The sequence below is a fragment of the Chanodichthys erythropterus genome, chromosome 7, assembly GCF_024489055.1.
Source record: "Chanodichthys erythropterus isolate Z2021 chromosome 7, ASM2448905v1, whole genome shotgun sequence".
NCBI classification, from domain to species: domain Eukaryota; kingdom Metazoa; phylum Chordata; class Actinopteri; order Cypriniformes; family Xenocyprididae; genus Chanodichthys; species Chanodichthys erythropterus.
The window spans coordinates 40,423,829-40,442,422 of NC_090227.1; the positions used below are offsets into that span (position 1 = coordinate 40,423,829).

Here is an 18,594-nt window from a genome sequence, read left to right on the forward strand (position 1 = left end):
GTGTGTCCCTTTAAATGCAAACAACAAAGCTGGAGAATCTCAAGAAGAAGTTACAACTTTTAGAATGAAACTGGACATTTCTAAATGGTTAGTGGATAAATTTATGTAGTTGCTGTGGAGTTGATTCAACTCATCCACTAGCATGTGCCGTCATGTTCATCTTTTGTGCAAATCCAGAGTTGAATTGACCCTCGTTTGTGAAGCAGTCCGGTGTAAAATGACGGCATGATAACAACACTCTACTACAACAACTCTTCCTCTTCTCTAAAGCAGCCCAACATGGCCTCACCCCCTTTGTTGCATGTTCCCGGGAGCAGGGTTTATGTAAATTTTGGGGTTTGGGATGTCACAAACCCAGGAAGAAGTTCATTGTAGTCCCTACCAGCCGTTTGTTGTAGTCCTTAAAAAGCGATTTCTGTAAAAGAAAATATCTCCCTTTGCATTGAACTTTGAGCGTCGTAACTTTGCAGATGTTGCTTATGCTCAAACAGCAACATTACACACTAACTAAAGTTTAAAAAAGTGAAATCATAATCAAAGACCCCTTTAAATACATTGAGAACCATCCCACAGGTGTCATCTGCTAGGTATTGCACAAAAATAGCAAAAGGATGCATCATATTGGCCATGTCATTTTACAAGCTTGCACTGTTGTGGACTTCACAGCGGACTCTTACCCAACAGTTCATGCAGTGTTGACTGTGGACAGCAAGGGCTGGGGGTGTCATTTGGAACAGGATCGATGAACTAAATGTGAACCTCTTCAGGTTCATTTAGATGGAAAAGCACGATAACAGATTGGTGCGAAATGGATTTGGCATAAAAAGTTCCACTAGATCAGAGCAAACATCTGACACCCAACATATTGTTCATGGTCACCCCAGGCTGCAGCAATAACAGGCCCCACACCCCTCCTTGGAATGATCCCCTCTTCAAGCTCCAAGCCTAGGGCTGGATTACAGTAAGTCAGCCTTGCCTGGCCTGGACTCTTCGTGTCTGCCCTGTTTTTCAAGCCTAAAGGTCTGATGGTCATGCCTAATTGGTGGTGGATTTGGGGTTGCTTTCAAGGGTTGTGGGATGCCAGTAAAATTTCTACTCTATCATCCTATTTCGTGGTACTACAGCAACACACATGGTGCTGGAATGCCAGCAGACTGCGGTTGGTCTAAAGTGGAGGGAAATCCACGGCCATAAGGAAGCCACGGAAAAAACCCGAAAGGCTAGAGTAGAACTAAATCAATATACATACAATCCTGAAGTAAATACTGCCGAATTTGTAAATAAAACTAAACTTTTCTACTTAAAAGCTTTGTCAAATGGTATGTACCTACATTTGAAGAGGAGAGGGGAGAAGGTCTGATCCAGGGATCAGAAAACTGAGACACATAATCGGAGTTTATCCTGGAAAAGCCTTCATATTCCACACGTTCAAACACTAGTAGCCTCCTCAGTTTCATTTGCCTCATCTTTTATGCCAAGAATGTCTGGAATTGCTAACTTTACTAACCTTACACACAGCTAAGCATTTTCCTCCACTTAAACAAACCAAGCAAAACCTCAAAAACCTCTTTATCCTCTTTGAAGTTTCAGACAGTCAGCCTTGGCATGCCAAGAGATGGTATGTCCATTATTCAGCTGCATGGTACTTCTCTGTATGGATTAGGAAAGTAAAAACGTGACCTCTTTTTTCCCCCCTCGGTTCATAGATGGAAGGAATATTGTTTCAAACTCAGTTTACTTTCAGTAAAATTTGAAATCTCTTAATCTAACACAACAAACTGGGTCAGAAGTTTAAGAGAGAAAACAAGCAAGAACAGTGTGAACTTGAGAAACTAGCATCAATATCAGCATCCATCCTTATAACCAAGTCACTCCTCAAACATTAGCCGTCTGTGTGGCAACTTCAGGTTCCGACAGACACTGTGTCCCTTTTTCCCTTTCTAAGACCATAGTCTATGCTGAATTTTATCCAGGACAAAAAGAGCTATGGGGCTTAGGCAGTAACAACACAGAAAAATTCTTCAACACAAAAGGCCAGTCTTGATTTCCTGCCAGGAGTGAGGTGGCCAGAGACTCTGCACAAAAAACGAGGCCCGGCAGTCTTCAGAACACAGCCGCTTCACAGGGAACTGTGCCAAGGCCACTACAGCTCAATGAAAAGGACTTCCTGTGCTTGGACCACAGACAGGTTACCCAGTAAAACCTCAGCTAGTGACTTGCAAGCATAAAAATGAAAAACACAGGAACCCTGGTTGAAGTATCAATCTGTTGAGCAGACGCACCATGACAGTTATGTAAAAAAAGAATGTGTTGCAGCAGCCAAGAAATGCTCTCTGGCGCTTTGTCATGACTTCTTCATTTGTCAGTTTCCTTTATAGCAGACATTCACAGAAGTTTACTGTTGTGATTCATCAAGAGTTCATATTATTAGTGTTCCAAACCATGACTTTCTTCTGTGGATTTCTAATTTTCATTTTTGGGTAAGCTCGCCCTTTTAATTGCCTTAACTGTTTGCATAACAATTTTCATATAAAAGCACGTTATCCTCTGTCAAAAGCTTATTTTGTAATGGCTAAATTCCCAGTCACAGAAACGCTTACCGTCACATGTGAAAGTTACAGGCTGTTGAGAATCAGAAATCTCAATGGACACTTTCACACTGCCACCATTGTCTCCTCCTGCATCCCTCTGAGTGATCACAGGGCTGAGAACATAGCCAGGATTGGAAGTCAGGTCATTATGCGGGAACTTTGACCTCAGTCTGCAAAAAGGAAGGACAACACTTTGTGTAAATGAAGACATAACACAGGTAAATCTGGTGTGCCTCAAGGTTCGGTCTTAGGTCCTTTGTTAATCATTTGTACATGCTCTCTTTGTGTGATAAATAGGAAACATGGCATTAGATTTCATTGTTACATGGCCAACATACAGCTGTAGACGTCCTGCGTTTTACTTCTCTAATTTTAGCTTTGATGGGCAGCTTGTTGAAAACAATGAGGTTTTGAGGCATTTCCCCAATTAGTCCCTCAAGGCAATACTAGCCTTGCTTCCCCTATAGAATCTATAATGACAGTGCTGATTCAGGTATCCTGGGACCTTCTGATATCAGATTAACAACACAGCTGTAGTAGCAGGACCTGCTTTTTGCTGAGGTTATTATGTTTTTAAACAAAAAAAATCATAACTCACTTTGAAATGTCTTCACAGAATGCTACGACTTCTAGATTCTGGGCTTCCTTTTGCTGTAAGACAGAGTACTTTGAGAGTACATTTGCACTTCCCTTACTGACCTGTAAAAAGACAGACATGATGACATTTGACATGTAGATGAAATCATTTATGTTTTGTAAACAGTCTGTAGTATGTACAGTGGTATCAAATACTAGTGATTGATGACATTAACATCCCAGTTCAAATGTGGAACAAGACAGTCTCTCTGTTTGGTGAGAGGATACTGAGAATGTGAAGAATGTCTGGAATGCTAAAAAAGACTTCCTTTAGGAAGGAAATGGGTCAAAAAGGCACATCAACATGGAAATACGAGGAATAAAAGGTAATAATGGTTCAATAATGGCTTGCATTCTAGGAAATTAAATAGGAAGTTTTGTTTTCTGTTTAAATACATTTATTATGCAGCCTATATAAATTCATTTGCATTTTTGTGGCATTTTATTAGCATGGACTCTGATGAGAACATTTGCCTCTGACACATTCACCAGAAGTAAAATTAAACTTATAAACAAATCAAGAGTGTGTCAATGTGTACAAAAAGAGCAGATCATGTGTTTTATTGCAGGTAAGACATACAAGCATCAGATGAGATGATGGTGTCTTTAGCTTTTTACTAGGCCAGAGCTCTAGGCCTAACCTTAGAGAAAAATGAGATGCCATGTGACACACATTCACAAATTATTCATCCGCTTTTGCTTAGAGCTACACTTTTACAGTTCTGGCTGCCCTATATGCAATCTCTCCCAAGTCTAAAGTAACCTTTTCCTCAGGTTAAACGTTTATAAGGGAAGTGCCAAGAAACAATTCATAAAACACTCAGGAATGAGAGGATGGAGGAAGTTGGCTTGCATTAGCTTAGAATTTGGTTGGATTTAAGTAAAACACCACCATCATCTAAGTTTGTTTGCGTAATAGAATTCACAGAAACAGTAACTTCCTTTCAATTATTGCTGCTAAGAATGATGATATGGATTAACTAGAACTTCCCTCTCCGACTGACCTGATTATACTTCCCCTAAATAAATATGACTGTATTTCCGTCAGATGATTTAACATTCCACTGTCGACGGAGTGCTTGATGGTAAACAGTGACTAAGAGATTTGTTTATATATCTAATTATTCACTGTTATATTAAACAAACTTCTTTTTTTCATGTGGGATAAGCTGACAGCGAGAGGTTCACAGGGATGGGATGTTCAGAACACATTTACAAACACATTCAATACAAAACAAAAACTACATGGCTGCAGTGTTAACTAAGAACACTTCATTGTCCAAATACAAGAGCTACTTTGTTGGCTAGGAGGCTTAGTGATTGATGTGATACATAAGGGATGTCAACGTACCAAATGATACCAGTCTATCAACAATATCGGTGCTTGAGTGAGGTCTGACCTACATGTGGCTGCTTCTGTACGCTCACAGGCATATTTAGCACACATAATGCGTGTCAAACAGGTCAAAAGTATTGGATCTTTTACATTTACATTTACATTTATGCATTTGGCAGACGCTTTTATCCAAAGCGACTTACATTGCATTATACTACACATTTGTATCTGAGTATGTGCAATCCCTGGGATCGAACCCATGACCTTGGCATTGCTAGTGCCATGCTCTAACCACTGAGCTACAGGAAAGCCATATATCTGTGCATTAGGTCATACAATACACTAAAGTACCTTAACTAATCTTGACAAACTATAAATCATTTGATTTTCAAAATAAATTACAGAGGAGCAGTAATTTATCAATTAGCAACAAGCATATTTTCATACTCATAAGGCATGTTCAGACCTTTATTTTGAAATAGCGATGAACATGAAAAATCATTAAAGAATTGTTGAAACATGTTTGTTTTCATGCCAAGAGTTCAAAAGATAACATCCATTCAAATTTTTGATAAAAAATGGTCTGAAAATGTTTTTAATAGAAAATAGAAAAAAATAAAATAAAATACATTTATGATTGTGGCGGTGATCTATAACCCACATACATGTTGTTTTTATGTTTATTAGAGGCTGAATTCATATCAAATTCTGCCAAACTTCTCATACTACTTCTATATAGGATGTCTACTTCGTAAATTGTATGAAAATAATGGAAGTATATAATTCAGATCACTCAAACCATATATGGAAATGGAGGCGCCTTTATATGGTCAGCATAGTAGATTGGTTGTCATCTAGTGAAAAAGTTTGGTACTGCACCTGAAAAAAATCTTACTGGAAGCTAATTTTTTGAGATATCAACCTGAAATTTGTTTTGTAAAATATATATTTTATATAAAATATTATATTTTTACATTTTCATAAACTTAAACTTCCATAACTGTTTTTCTGTTTCAATTACATAAGTTATAAGTACACTTCTAAAATAATCTGCCAAATTTCATCTTTAAAACAAGACCAGCCTTATGTCTATACTCCAAAGTGTTCTTGAATTACAACCATTTAACTCTGGATAGTGCATTTTCACTAGTTTCAGCTCAAAATACCCCATAGATTTTATTTAATTCATTTTTTAACTGCCTATTTTGGGGCATCATTATAAATGAGCCGATTCAGGGCTACTGGCCCTTTAATTCTCGTGCTCCACGCCCACGGAGCTCGCGCTTGCCTTGAACAGTGCATAGACAAAGTTTACACAGCTAATATAACCCTCAAATGGATCTTTACAAAGTGTTCGTCATGCATACTGCATGCATACATCGGATTATGTGAGTATTGTAAAGTATAATGTTATATTTTTTACATTTGATTCTGAATGAGTTTGAGGCTGGGCTCCGTGGCTAACGGCTAATGCTACACTGTTGGAGAGATTTATAAAGAATGAAGTTGTGTTTATGCATTATGCAGACTGCAAGTGTTTAATAATGAAAATAGCAACGGCTCTTGTCTCCGTGAATACAGTAAGAAACGATGGTAACTTCAACCACATTTAACAGTAAATTAACAACATGCTAACGAAACATTTAGAAAGACAGTTTACAAATATCACAAAAAATATCATGATATCAATGATCATGTCAGTTATTATTGCTCCATCTGCCATTTTTCGCTATTGTTCTTGCTTGCTTACCTAGTCTGATGATTCGGCTGTGCACAGATCCAGACGTTACTGGCTGCCCTTGTCTAATGCCTTTCATAATGTTGGGAACATGGGTTGGCATATGCAAATATTGGGGGCGTGAATATTAATGATCCCGACTGTTATGTAACAGTCGGTGTTATGTTGAGATTCGCCTGTTCTTCTGAGGTCTTTTAAACAAATGAGATTTATATATGAAGGAGGAAACAATGGAGTTTGAGACTCACTGTATGTCATTTCCATGTACTGAACTCTTGTTATTCAACTATGCTGATGTAAATTCAATTTTCAATTCAAGGGCACCTTTAAATGTACATTAAATAGCATATTCATTTTGACATTACACTTGCATTGGTATGGACCAGTGAACCAGATCAACCCAATACACAAACCTTTGGCACTAGTACTTAATTTGTTTACACTGGTAGATAATGCATCTAGATAGTTTAATCTGGTTTGCCTTTATGAATGCTGTAGCATAAAATATCCTAAAAACAATTGGCTCTACTAATCCCAAATACTTTCAACCACACTCAAAAAAAGAAACTACTTTTGATAATGTGTTGTAACCCAAACCACAAGCATGAAGTAATGGCAACAGTGAACTTACACTTACACCAAGCCTGTTGATACACACAGCAACAAACAGGTCTTTTGGGATGTGTGCTGATAAGGGCTGAAATATCCAGGGCTTGTGATAAGAGTATCTGGTGTTGTGTGCGGTGAAGCAGAGTAACTGTACACCAAAGCTAAAGCTCAGATTAGTTTCGCCGCTCTTTCGCACACTCCGAAAGAGGGCTACCATGGAAACAGGGAGCTGCGTGGCCCCGCTGCAGGCATGTCAGGGAAGAACCCATGGGGCAAAGACAGCTAGCTGGGGCTTGTCTGTGCTAATGAGACCAGCAGCAGTCCTCACTACACAAAGACAACAACCGATTTACTCCAGAATACTAGGACAGCATAGTGCGTAGTGATGAACTAGACTGTGCTTCAGAAATGTAACCATATTCATTCCTAATACTTGAAAAGAGGAAGTGAAAAGACTGAACCCTCTGACTGACCCCTTTATTTTATCCTAAAGTGAAAGCTGATCCTGTTGTAGAAGTTATGGGCAAGAATTCTACAAGTTCTGTGGGAAATGTGTGATAACAGCCAATTGTCCTAGTCAGAAACAAACATAATGAAACAGGAAGTGGGATTTCTGGGGGAAAAGCACACATTTATACACCCTCCCCATAAGGAACCAAAGTCTCGCTCAATGCACATTCCTCTCAGGAAGTCATTCTTTATTTTGGCAATCAGTGACAACATTTCTAAGGAAACACCAAAGATAAAGTGAAAAATTTTGATAAAAACGTGATGATTGAAAAAGGACCAAGCACCAGCTGAACTAGAGTTTGATAAGAAACCAACCATGAGGAACAAGACCAAAACAAAACATGCAAATCACCCCCAGCTAAAAACGTTGCAAAGACATTCACCACACTGGCACGGTATAATAATTAGAAAACCATATGTACACATTTTTAACTGCTGCATCCGGTCACATCACAGAGCAGTGCATTCATGCTCACATAAGAGACGCTTATAAAATACTATTGTCGATTTGGGGTGGATCACAACAGTCAACTAATCATCTAACTTGTCAATTAGTATGTTTTCTTTGTTTTGATATTTTTAGCAATTTAAAGGGGTCATGAACTGCATTGTTTTATTGTTTTATAATGTATCCTGGGGTGCACTTATAATGTTAGTATGTTTTTTTTACATAATTTAGAAATAAAAGGCATTTTTCCTTCCCTGATTTTAGCCCTTTTATTTGTTTTAAGGGCATGTCTGCTGTGAGACTTCAGTGTAAACGCCCACTGCTGTGATTGGCCAACGTCTTTGCTTATGAAATAGCTATTACTCTCTTGAAAACTTTTAGCATGTTTTTACTATTACAGTTCTCAAGGTTAACTAATCATGAAAAGTGTTGATTATAGCATTACACTTAAATCTAAGGCATTATATTTAGATTGCGGCATGAAAGCAGTGATCTCTAGTCTGGCTATCACCAGACAAAGCTCAATTTAAAATTGAACATTGGTCTGGGGAGTTTGCTATGTATTTCCTACTGCACAAGAGGCATGATCAACGAGCATTAGTCACGCAATTGGATAGTCCTTCAACCAATCAGATCAACGATCCGGGTGACTTTTGCAGAGCGACGCGAAAACTCCAGACAGGCTTACCGTGTGTCTCAATCAGCTCCCTAGTTCAGTAGTCAGGGCACTGATCAGGGAATCAATCACATTCACTTGCATGATATACTGAGTCACAATCTAGGGTACTAGGGAGCTGATTGAGATGCAGGGTTAGTTTGTATTGGTTTGTAGCATTGATCCGCGGTTTGCAGAAGCAGCAATGGCATCGAGCGATTTTTGCAGGTTGTGCAAAAAAACATGAAAGTGATCGGTATTTACACCCACTCAAGCAATTTGTTTGCTAACTAAAGAAGTCATTCAGCATCGTCGAGAGGCGACTCTGATACTGTTCTGGTTCAGTGTAAATGAACACGGAATATAGCCGCCCTAAACTACATCATTGTCATGACAACCAAAAAGAATTCCAGTCAGCTCAGGCGGCGCGAGATTCAAGAAGCAAGGAGACGAAACATATAGAGCAAATAATAAAAATATTGTCTAACATCAAGGGGCATTGAAGTAAAAGAGTCCTGTACTCACATCGTGAAGCAAACCACCAAAATAACAGCAGAGAATCATTGTGTGTCATTAATTGCTGTTTGTAATCTTCCTATGAAGAGACTGTCGGATGAACGCTCTGCTACATTTCTCTCAGATAAGGTAAATGCTTAACACAATCTGTGTCACTGCGATTGTTATTTTGGAGTGATGGGTAGATCAGATAGAGTTTGAAAGCTGCTTGCCGTCGCTTCTCTATCGTCATCGTGTTATACCCGCCAATAGCGAGAAGGTGGATAAGCCAGTCTGTGATTGGTTCCCGCAAAAGTGTAACAGCGCAGCAGAAATGAATGCACGGGTTTCCAGACTGAGTTGCAGACCGAAATCAAATTGCCGGCAGATCAGGCTGGGTTTACCCAGACTAAGTGATCTCGTCATTGCAACTCAATTTCTGCACACTAACGAATGCTTTCATAATTAACAGTGCAAACGTGATGCAACTAAGAGATGCATTGAAAAAAACGTGAGTTTTGGCGCAACTCTAGAACTCTGATAAACTCGCGCTGTTTGATTGACAGCTCCAGCGATTGTAAAGGGAGCGTTCTTTGATTGCTTTCTATATATAATTTAATCACTGTTTAAATAACAATAAATTTTCATCCTACTAAGAGAAACAGCGTGAAGTTGACCGTTTAATCACTGGTTTGATTTACTGACGCATAGACAAAGATTATTTGACTGCACATGAAGGATTACATATCCAATCAGGCATTAGAATTAACACAATTACATACATGTTGTTGCATTACTGTCGAGTCCATATTGTAAAAGTCCGTTTGCAAAGCCTGGGGCAAAATGCGATTTATTTACCATGGAATCCACAGAGAAATGAACCGAATACAAAAAAAAATAAATAAAGCTCAACTGAGACATTCACATGGTTGAAAATAAATAACCATATTCCTAGCATTAGGATCCTTTGAAAGGTAATGTTATTTTTAGTCCTGTACTGCTCTTCTCTCCTCGTCATCTCACTAACACGCCAGTGGGCGGGGCTAACGTTGCAATGATGAAGTAGGTGTTGATTTCTTCTGCGGAGGCGGCGTTTCACCTATCTATCATAGATAGGCACATTCTGGGACGAGTTGTTCGCCGGGCCTGGTGTCATTAAAAGCTTTTATAGGACTAACAAGGAAGTTTTCAGTTTTGAAACTTACAGGATATTCTTAAAGTATGATGACCTCTTATATCAAATATCTTATATCATGTTGTGCTTTAGCTGTTTGAATGGTAAAACCCTCAAAATGTATCCCCTTTAAAGCGTGACAGCTACAGCCATAGGGGCAGTTCACACAGAACAGGTTTACATTCCACTGTATTTATTTTCCATTGTTCTTCTATGTAAACATGCGCTAGGCTAGATGAATATCTTTGACCGACGCACTCACATCTTGTTGCAACACATCAACCACTACATAGTTGATTTTGAAAATATGTATTGTTGATTACATCGAGAAACAGTACCACTAAGTTGTTCACTATGTGTGCAGTAGACACAACAGGTTTGAATTTGAGGATACCTGGCTGGGATCATTTCTACTTCCTCCTTAACTCTGCAGAAGAGGAAGTAGTAATCATTTCTAAACAAACAGTGCTGCCAACATGTTCTGGGTCAGTAGAAAGGAAATTTCTCCTACCTGTTTGCCTGAGCTGTGATTCGTTGAGGTTGCAGGTATATTGATGGATTGGCTTCTTGTTACAGCCGCCCCTGTTGATGCTCTTCTCGGTTGGGTTGCCAAAGTCGCTTTGCTATTCACCTGCGCCGAGGAACTGCCACTATCCACAACTTCAGGCTCATCCTGAAGAACCGCATCCCATGGGTCTTTAGCATTCCCAGACTCCACTAAGAAAGGACAACTTGAAACAGTGGGTGTCTCCTCGACCTCCACCTCCTTGTGCTTGTTGAGGGGGTCCAGGTCCAGCCACTCAAATCGGCTGATGTTGGGAGGTTCTGAGGGCTGAGGCATTGGCTCCAAGGACTTGGCGCTTGCCAATTCCGTTTCCATGCTGGAGGACCTGCCGTTCTTCAAGTATTCCGAAGTGCTGGCAATTTTGTCAAACAGCTTTGCCATCTCTGGGGTGACGGCAGGCTGAGAGTATGCCAGAGCAGCAGGTGTTTGTATGGGTGTAAAGGAGAGGAAAGGGGTCGGTTGGGCTGACAGACTAATAAAGGGAGACATAGCTGGACTAAAGCCATTCTGGAAAGAGCATGGAGGCTTCATGAAAGGAGCAGAGGGGAAAATGGGAGTCTGTGCATGTGTTGGGGTGGGTGTCCAGTGAAATGAAGAAGGGCTGAACGCATGTCCTCCAGGATACGATGCACTGAGATTGCAACCTAGCAAAGAGGAAGGTCTTGTCATTTTGTTCACGCCAAAACTGTCATCCAGAAGCAGCTTTTCCAGCTCCTCCTTGGTCAGCTTCTCCAAATCGATGTCCTCAAATTTGTCTTTTTGTTCTTTCTTCTGCGTTTCCGATTCACAGAACACAATGAGGTCTTTCTCTTGACGGCTAATGGATGTTTGCGCCGTCGGTTTGGGAAGGGGATTAACAGAAGACGCTGTGACTGGGAGAGTATGCCCTTTCTCACGCTTAATTTTATCCAAGGCCTCTACCTCCATGCGTAAAGCCTCCTCCTTTCCCACAATCCCTTTGGGCCGGACCACCCCCGGAGAGGCTGGCCTGTCAAACTTAAACCCATTGCCACTGGATATGTGGGCCATGGTGTCAGCTTCGCCTTGCTACGTACATGAGGAGACCACTGGGTTCTGACGGGAACTTTACAACAGGTGCCTATGGGAAAAAAAATTTGAGAGAATATTACATTTCAATGTCAGGTGCTCAGGACATCAGTGCTTTCAAAACATGTATTGCATGTTCAGTGCAAATTATGATGCACTAGTAGTGTTATTTTTAAAGGCAGTGGTCAATATACTGAATCGCTCTGGGCCATTTTTAACATTCAAATATCCTGTGCATCCTGTGGTTACAAATATGAGCTTCTGTCACTCAGAGCAATAGACTTAGTCCATTATGCACTAACACTAGCAATGACATTTTGTCCAAAATCAAACAAATGAATCCCTTTTGTTCAAATGTTTGATATGAGAGACCTTGTAAAACATGAAAAGATGGATGAATGCAACCCTGGCCTGCACCTTACACTAGGAAAAAGGGAATTGACTCCACAGCAACTGAAGCTTGAAAAAAGATGCACAAGGCTGTCACATGACAGGACCAAAGGGCTATACAGTGCAACTGTGAAAAATATATTTTGAATGAATAATTCAGTCAAGTCAAGTCAAATTTATTTATATAGCGCTTTTACAATTGGTAATTGTTCAAAGCAGCTTTGCATATTAGAAGCACAGAAAAAGGGAAGTGGTTAAAAATAAGCTGTATTCAGTGAAAAACACCGTCACCGACAGACAGCTACAGTTTCAATTTCTATTTAAAAGCATTATTTCAGTTATTTTATTCAATTTATTGTCTAAACTTTATATTTTTAAACATTAATCTCATAACATTGTTATTATGAATTTAAATGCATTCATGCCACATTTAAGTCTTATTAAACGGTGTTTAAATATACCTAAATGCCACTTTTGTGTGGTTCTTCTTTGCCACCTGTGCAATGCAAAGATGAATTCTGTTGATATGGATTTCATTTGATTGGTAAGTGATAAGTTATTCTACCTGATTTTGTCTTATTATTCTAATTGGATTTATTGTTTGAATTAAAAACTTTGAACAAGTTTATAAATATAAATTTAAGAATGACAAAAAGATGACAATCATATACGTGGGTTAGATTAAAAGAAAAAACCTCACAAAAGGTAAAACAAAAACTTCAAATCAATTTAAGGAGTCAAATATCAGCCTGTAATGGGAAGGATAATTTCTGTTATTGATCAGAAGCTAATAAAAAATTTTAAAAATCGGGATCACAAGTGTTCCTAAAAAGAAATGCAAGCGTAAAGCCCCGGACCATAGAACATTTTTCACATTACGATTCAACAATCTCAAATTTTGGATTTCTGACAAAAGCATCCTCAATATTTCCGATCTGTAATCTTTAGTTTTTGAAATGCACAAAACGTCAGCAGAGAAAATCCAGTTCATGTGCATGGTCAGTGAGGGCGTGTCAAACTCTGGATTTAATGGGTGAATGGCAGGCGGTTACAAGCACATACCAGACATTTCCCTGTGCTTTGCTGGCCCGAGACATGCCAGCTTGCAATTGAAACAGAACCAATTAGGTACAAACTCAAGACAGAACTGGGTTTCAGCTCCTCATTCACAGCTTCACTGATTATGTGCAAAATCCCCCAAAAATAGGGCAGGATGGATTTATGTTATTTAAGTGTGACAGTGATGACGAAACATGGAGTAATGAAAAAACCTAGATATACATCTCCAACAAGTCAAGACAAGGGAGAATGTGTCATTTAGGGGTATTATGCACAATGCAAACCAGAGTTTAGTTGATTACAGTTTCAGAACAATAGCACTTATCACTTTAAAGGGGTCCTTGATTATGTTGCTGTTTAATGACGCTCAAAGTTCAATGCAAACAGAAATCACTTTTTTTAAGTACTACAACAAACTGCTACAACATTGCATTCTAAAAGTTGTAACTTCTTCCTGAGTCTCTCCATCAGTGTCGACTCCGGTTTGAACTATGTAAGGCTGAACACCGTTAATGACAATCCTCATTTTGACTGCATGAGATTCTCCAGCTTTGTTGTTGTTGAGCAACCGAAGCGCGAACTGTTAAAGCTCCGCCCTCTTCTAGGGCAGGCAGGGAGCAGCAGCTCATTTGCATTTAAAGGGACACAAATAGAGGCAAATCTGACAAGCTATAATAAATTATCTGTGGGGTATATTGAGCTGAAACTTCACAGACACATTCTGGGGACACCAGAGACTTATATTACATCTTGTACAAGGGGCATAATGGGTCCTTAATAAAGAATTTAACTGATGTGCAGTTGCAAAAAAAAAAAAAAAAATAAAAAAAAAAAATGCAATTTAGTCAAAATGAATAATTCTTCTGCCAAGCAAAGTAGTTCTTCAGCAACATTTAGCAGATTTTTTTTCTATTCCACTGCGCTACGTTTCCATTGATTTTCAGTGTTGTGCTTGTGCTACATGAACATGACTATTCTATAGTGCTAAAAACCTTCTATTAAAGCAACATTTTGCAGCAATTTGTTGTTCTTGCAGATACATTTTCTGGTTCAAAATGGAGTGCAATATCTAGTTACTGTGTCTTCTCTTCTTTTTCATGCCAGAAAAAAGGCTGGTGTCATACTCTGCACTCTCAGTGTTGTTAAATTGTTGCAGCCAAAAGTTTGTAGGAATGGTTCACACACTACTCAGGGTTCATGACTGACTGCACTGTATTAACAATGATAAATATCACTTATTTATGCATTTGAAACCCCCCAGATTCAAAGCCTTTCAAAGATGGTGTCAAATTATAAAGGAAGTCATGTTTTTGTACTTAACAATAAAATGATTTATCAAGCTTCAATGCAGCTGTTCAAAGTACAGAAATGAATAACTAGATAATGCATATGGCTTTTAAATGCGTCCGTTTATGAACATCAGCTCACTTTTAAGACTCAGAAATGCACTGAACACAAAGCGTGACTCCGATTTGGTTTCAGTGCTTTTCTAAGCACTTGCAAAACAAGTCATGAGAAGACAGATAGTTCCCAAGACAGTGAGAAAGTTCAGAAGGGTAAATAAATGATAGATGACACAATACAGCACTCATAATGTGTGAAACCTGTCATTACATCTGCCCTGTTTACAGTAAACATAATATAATCGGTTTAAGTGACAGAAAAACAGAAAAATTTGTTACAATATGCATATTCAGCTAGCAAAGCACATGATTCATGCATTGAACTACAATGACGCAACACTACAGGAAAAACACAATTAAATGCCACCATTTTCAGGCCATGTGTGCCAAATCCTCATTAATACAAGCCTATTTTAGTTATGCCAGGCAAAAGGCAAAAAACAAGACAAAACCTGCTGTCAGTTCCCACAACAATATTGACTCAAAGCGGCGTACAAAAGAGCTTATTAGAAACATACAAATGTTATAATTATTACACAATATCAACTGTGCTTTCAGCTTCTTTGAAAAAAGAAAAAACACTGGGATAAATAAGTAAATATGCATTTTCATGCATAAAAAACTGGCAAGCAAGATTTTAACTTTAAATACAGATGAGTGAAAAAGTTACTAAATTGTTATTACTATAAAATAACTAATGTTAAATTGTTATAGGCTTCATACAGTGTTGCAAAAAGGTGCATAAGCTTCATCACTAACTTTCATTAACCTCTTCTGAACTTAAGAGGGTTTTATTATGTATATTAGATGAAATGTTGATTAATAAGTGATCCAAATAGAATTGCAACCCCATCTTATTGTAATAAATAAGGCATAAATACTGTTTGAAAGACATTCCAGAAACTAAACAAAAGTTTATAAAGAAAAAATAGCTAATAGTCTCTAGATTACCAATAAATACAGATTGATATTTCTAATCAAATATGCCAGCACAGTAAATAACCTGCAACTAACAGCCTGACATTGTAAAACATCTCAAAAGATTATATCTAAACACTTAAACAAGAGATCTCTCGCAGAAAGTTGTTTCAGAAACTTTACGCAATGTTTGTGCAAATGATTCGGAATTTCGGCGCACTCAGCGCGCCAACAAAAGTGAAAACACAAGCAAAAGAAAAACAAACAGCACAAATACTTTACAGAAACAGAACACACTATACTTCCGGTAGGCAGAAGAACAGCGCTGGCGGGTAAACTTAACGACACGGTAAGAATTTGTGTGAATAAATGACGATTCCTACCTTCAGACTCTCGGATCTTTGACGCTGGACATTTTCCTCCAGCTGGAAAATTTGCTCATGTAGTCGTAGACACAAACGTCAGTTCCTGCTGGAGATCAGAGAGTGAAGATAACAGAGAAACAGCGACATCTGGAGGTCAGAAAACACATTACGCGTCAGCCGTTTTGAAGAGATCGTTTGACTCACTTGTTATGACAATGATTTGCCGCCATCTACTGGAAGTTTTAGTTTAGTTTCATTTCATGTTTTTTTTTTCTCTCCATCATTTAAAGGATTAGTTCACTTTCAAATTAAAATTTCCTGATAATTTACTCACCCTCATGTCATCCAAGATGTTCATGTCTTTCTTTCTTCAGTTGAAAAGAAATGAAGGCTTTTGATGAAAACATTCCAGGATTTTTCTCCATATAGTGGACTTCAACGGAGCCCAAACGGTTGAAGGTCAAAATTACAGTTTACAGCGCTCCCAGATGATAAATAAGGCTCTTATCTAGAGAAACCATCACTCATTTTCTAAAAAATAAAAAAATATATATACGTTTTAACAATCAATGCTCATCTTGAACTAGCTCTCTTCTTCTTCTCTATTAGAATTCCAGCAGTGTAGACACTGCTAAGTGTATTACTGCCCTCCACAGGTTAAAGTTTGAACTAATTGTTAAATGCTTGCACTAGCATATTGTATATGGCAATTTAGTTCAAACTTTGACCTGTTGAGGGCAGTAATACACTTGTGTCTGCACTGCCAGAATTCTAATAGATAAGAAGAAGAGAGCTAGCTCAAGATGAGCATTTATGGTTAAAACGTATAAAATTTTTAATTTTTTTTATAGAAAATGAGCGATGGTTTCTCTAGATAAGACCCTTATTTCTCATCTGGGAGCGCTGTAAACTGTAATTTTGACTGGGCTCCAGTGAAGTCCACTATATGGAGAAAAATCCTGGAATGTTTTCATCAAAAACCTTAATTTCTTTTCGATTGAAGAAAGAAAGACATGAACATCTTGGAGTAAATTATCAGGAAATTTTCATTTGAATGTGAACTAATCCTTTAATTTTTCTATATTTAGCCTGTATCTTGCACCTGTGATAACCTGTGTCCACCATGCTGCAAGAAAGACTGTCCGAACTTGCCTAAACGTCAATTAAACAAAACTATTATGAACATTATTATTATGAGATTGCTGGAATAAATTTATCAGAGCATTTGCAGCACTCTTTCATCAGAAAGAGAAGTTAAAAAAGTCAAAATCAGAATAAGTGATAAAAAAAAGTATATTATATTCATATTGTATTACTAATTCCTTTTGTAATATCCAGTGATTTAAACTACTCAACATTCTTATGAAATTTCGCTATTTTGAAATGAAAACATGCTATTTGATCAATATATGTCTAATGTAATTCAAAACTGAATGTTTTGCGTTTTTGACATTAGAAATACAAATAAGAGTAATAAAATATATTATTTGCAAAAAATTTAAATTGATTACTACAACAGAGCTGGATTTTACCGCTTATTTCTTTTTCGTTATTCCCTTGAAGCCACAATATGCACATTTTTGCCGCTAGAGGTCGCTTATTCAAAACAAAGGCGTAGCTTGATGACGCATTGATTTCGTGGAATCGTGGGAGGTGTTGTCTTCACGTCTACAGTCGGTGGAAAAGAATCGGGATGGGATTTGAGCAGAAATTATGTTTGTGGATGAGAATATTAATGTTACTGTATTATGAAGCAGAGCAGGGCGAGTGCTGTGAGAGCAGAAACGAGGCCGCTGGAGTGATTGCTAATGAGAGACGAGCGTGACACATGGTTCGAGAGCAGTGGAACTTTTATTATGCCACAGTCGCCACTTCTGCTTCTTCCGGTCAAGCGCATATGTGTGGTAACGCAGCACTGTTTATCATATTAGATACATTTGTGTGTTGAAAATTGTTTTAGTGCTACGCTGCGTTCGCTCAGCGGCTGCTATGGGACACTTGTTGCACACTGCAATAAGCTAGATCTATATTAGACATGGTAAAACATGGTACTCGCTGTAAATAAAGAAAATGAGATTTAAACAATAAGGCTTACTATGTTGAGCTATATAACATGATTAGTTTTCTGTCAGTGAATGTTTCCAAACAGTTGCTCACCTGTCTAATAAAACACATAATATATTAAAGCGTCTTTGGTGTTTCCACAAAATAAACCCGGAAACCAAGGGTAACGCGGCTATGATGCATTCAGTCCGTATCCTGGTTAAAATTGCTTATTTCTCAGGTTTTGAACATTCTTGGAAACATTTGGTATAATGTAAGTACACAAGTCAACAAAATATATAACATTGTTCTAGTGGCTTTTGGATATTGTAATCAAAAAATGTTACATATTGTGCCTCTAAATGCCTTTTAATGATTTAATTTCTTTTCATAAAAAATAATTACTCAATACCCAGTTTGCAGTCTAAATTGAACTTAGTGAGATTGTGAGAATGTAATTAATGAGTTTTCATATTCACAGGAGAGGCAGGGACCCCAATTATCCAAGAGCTTTGTATAGACAGTATGGAGTCCACATATTCAAGAATAAATAAACATTTGTTCAGGACAATCATTAACCTGAACAATGAGAATAAATTCAAGTTTTGATAT

The 18,594-nt window shown here is 38.1% G+C and overlaps 1 protein-coding gene across 1 annotated transcript in view; it reads right to left on the reverse strand.

Moving 5' to 3' along the window:
- The window catches only part of pik3c2a (phosphatidylinositol-4-phosphate 3-kinase, catalytic subunit type 2 alpha), a 43,206-nt gene extending 27,163 nt beyond the window's left edge, over nucleotides 1–16,043 (reverse strand). Inside the window, exons 1-4 of the mRNA XM_067390560.1 lie at nucleotides 15,958–16,043; nucleotides 10,704–11,856; nucleotides 3,190–3,290; nucleotides 2,601–2,761 (exon numbers count right to left, since the gene is read on the reverse strand). Of these exons, the coding sequence (XP_067246661.1) occupies nucleotides 2,601–2,761; nucleotides 3,190–3,290; nucleotides 10,704–11,786 (1,345 nt within the window). The 5' untranslated portion in view covers nucleotides 11,787–11,856; nucleotides 15,958–16,043. The remainder of the gene's footprint in view (nucleotides 1–2,600; nucleotides 2,762–3,189; nucleotides 3,291–10,703; nucleotides 11,857–15,957) is intronic.
- Between the last annotated feature and the right edge of the window lie 2,551 nt (nucleotides 16,044–18,594).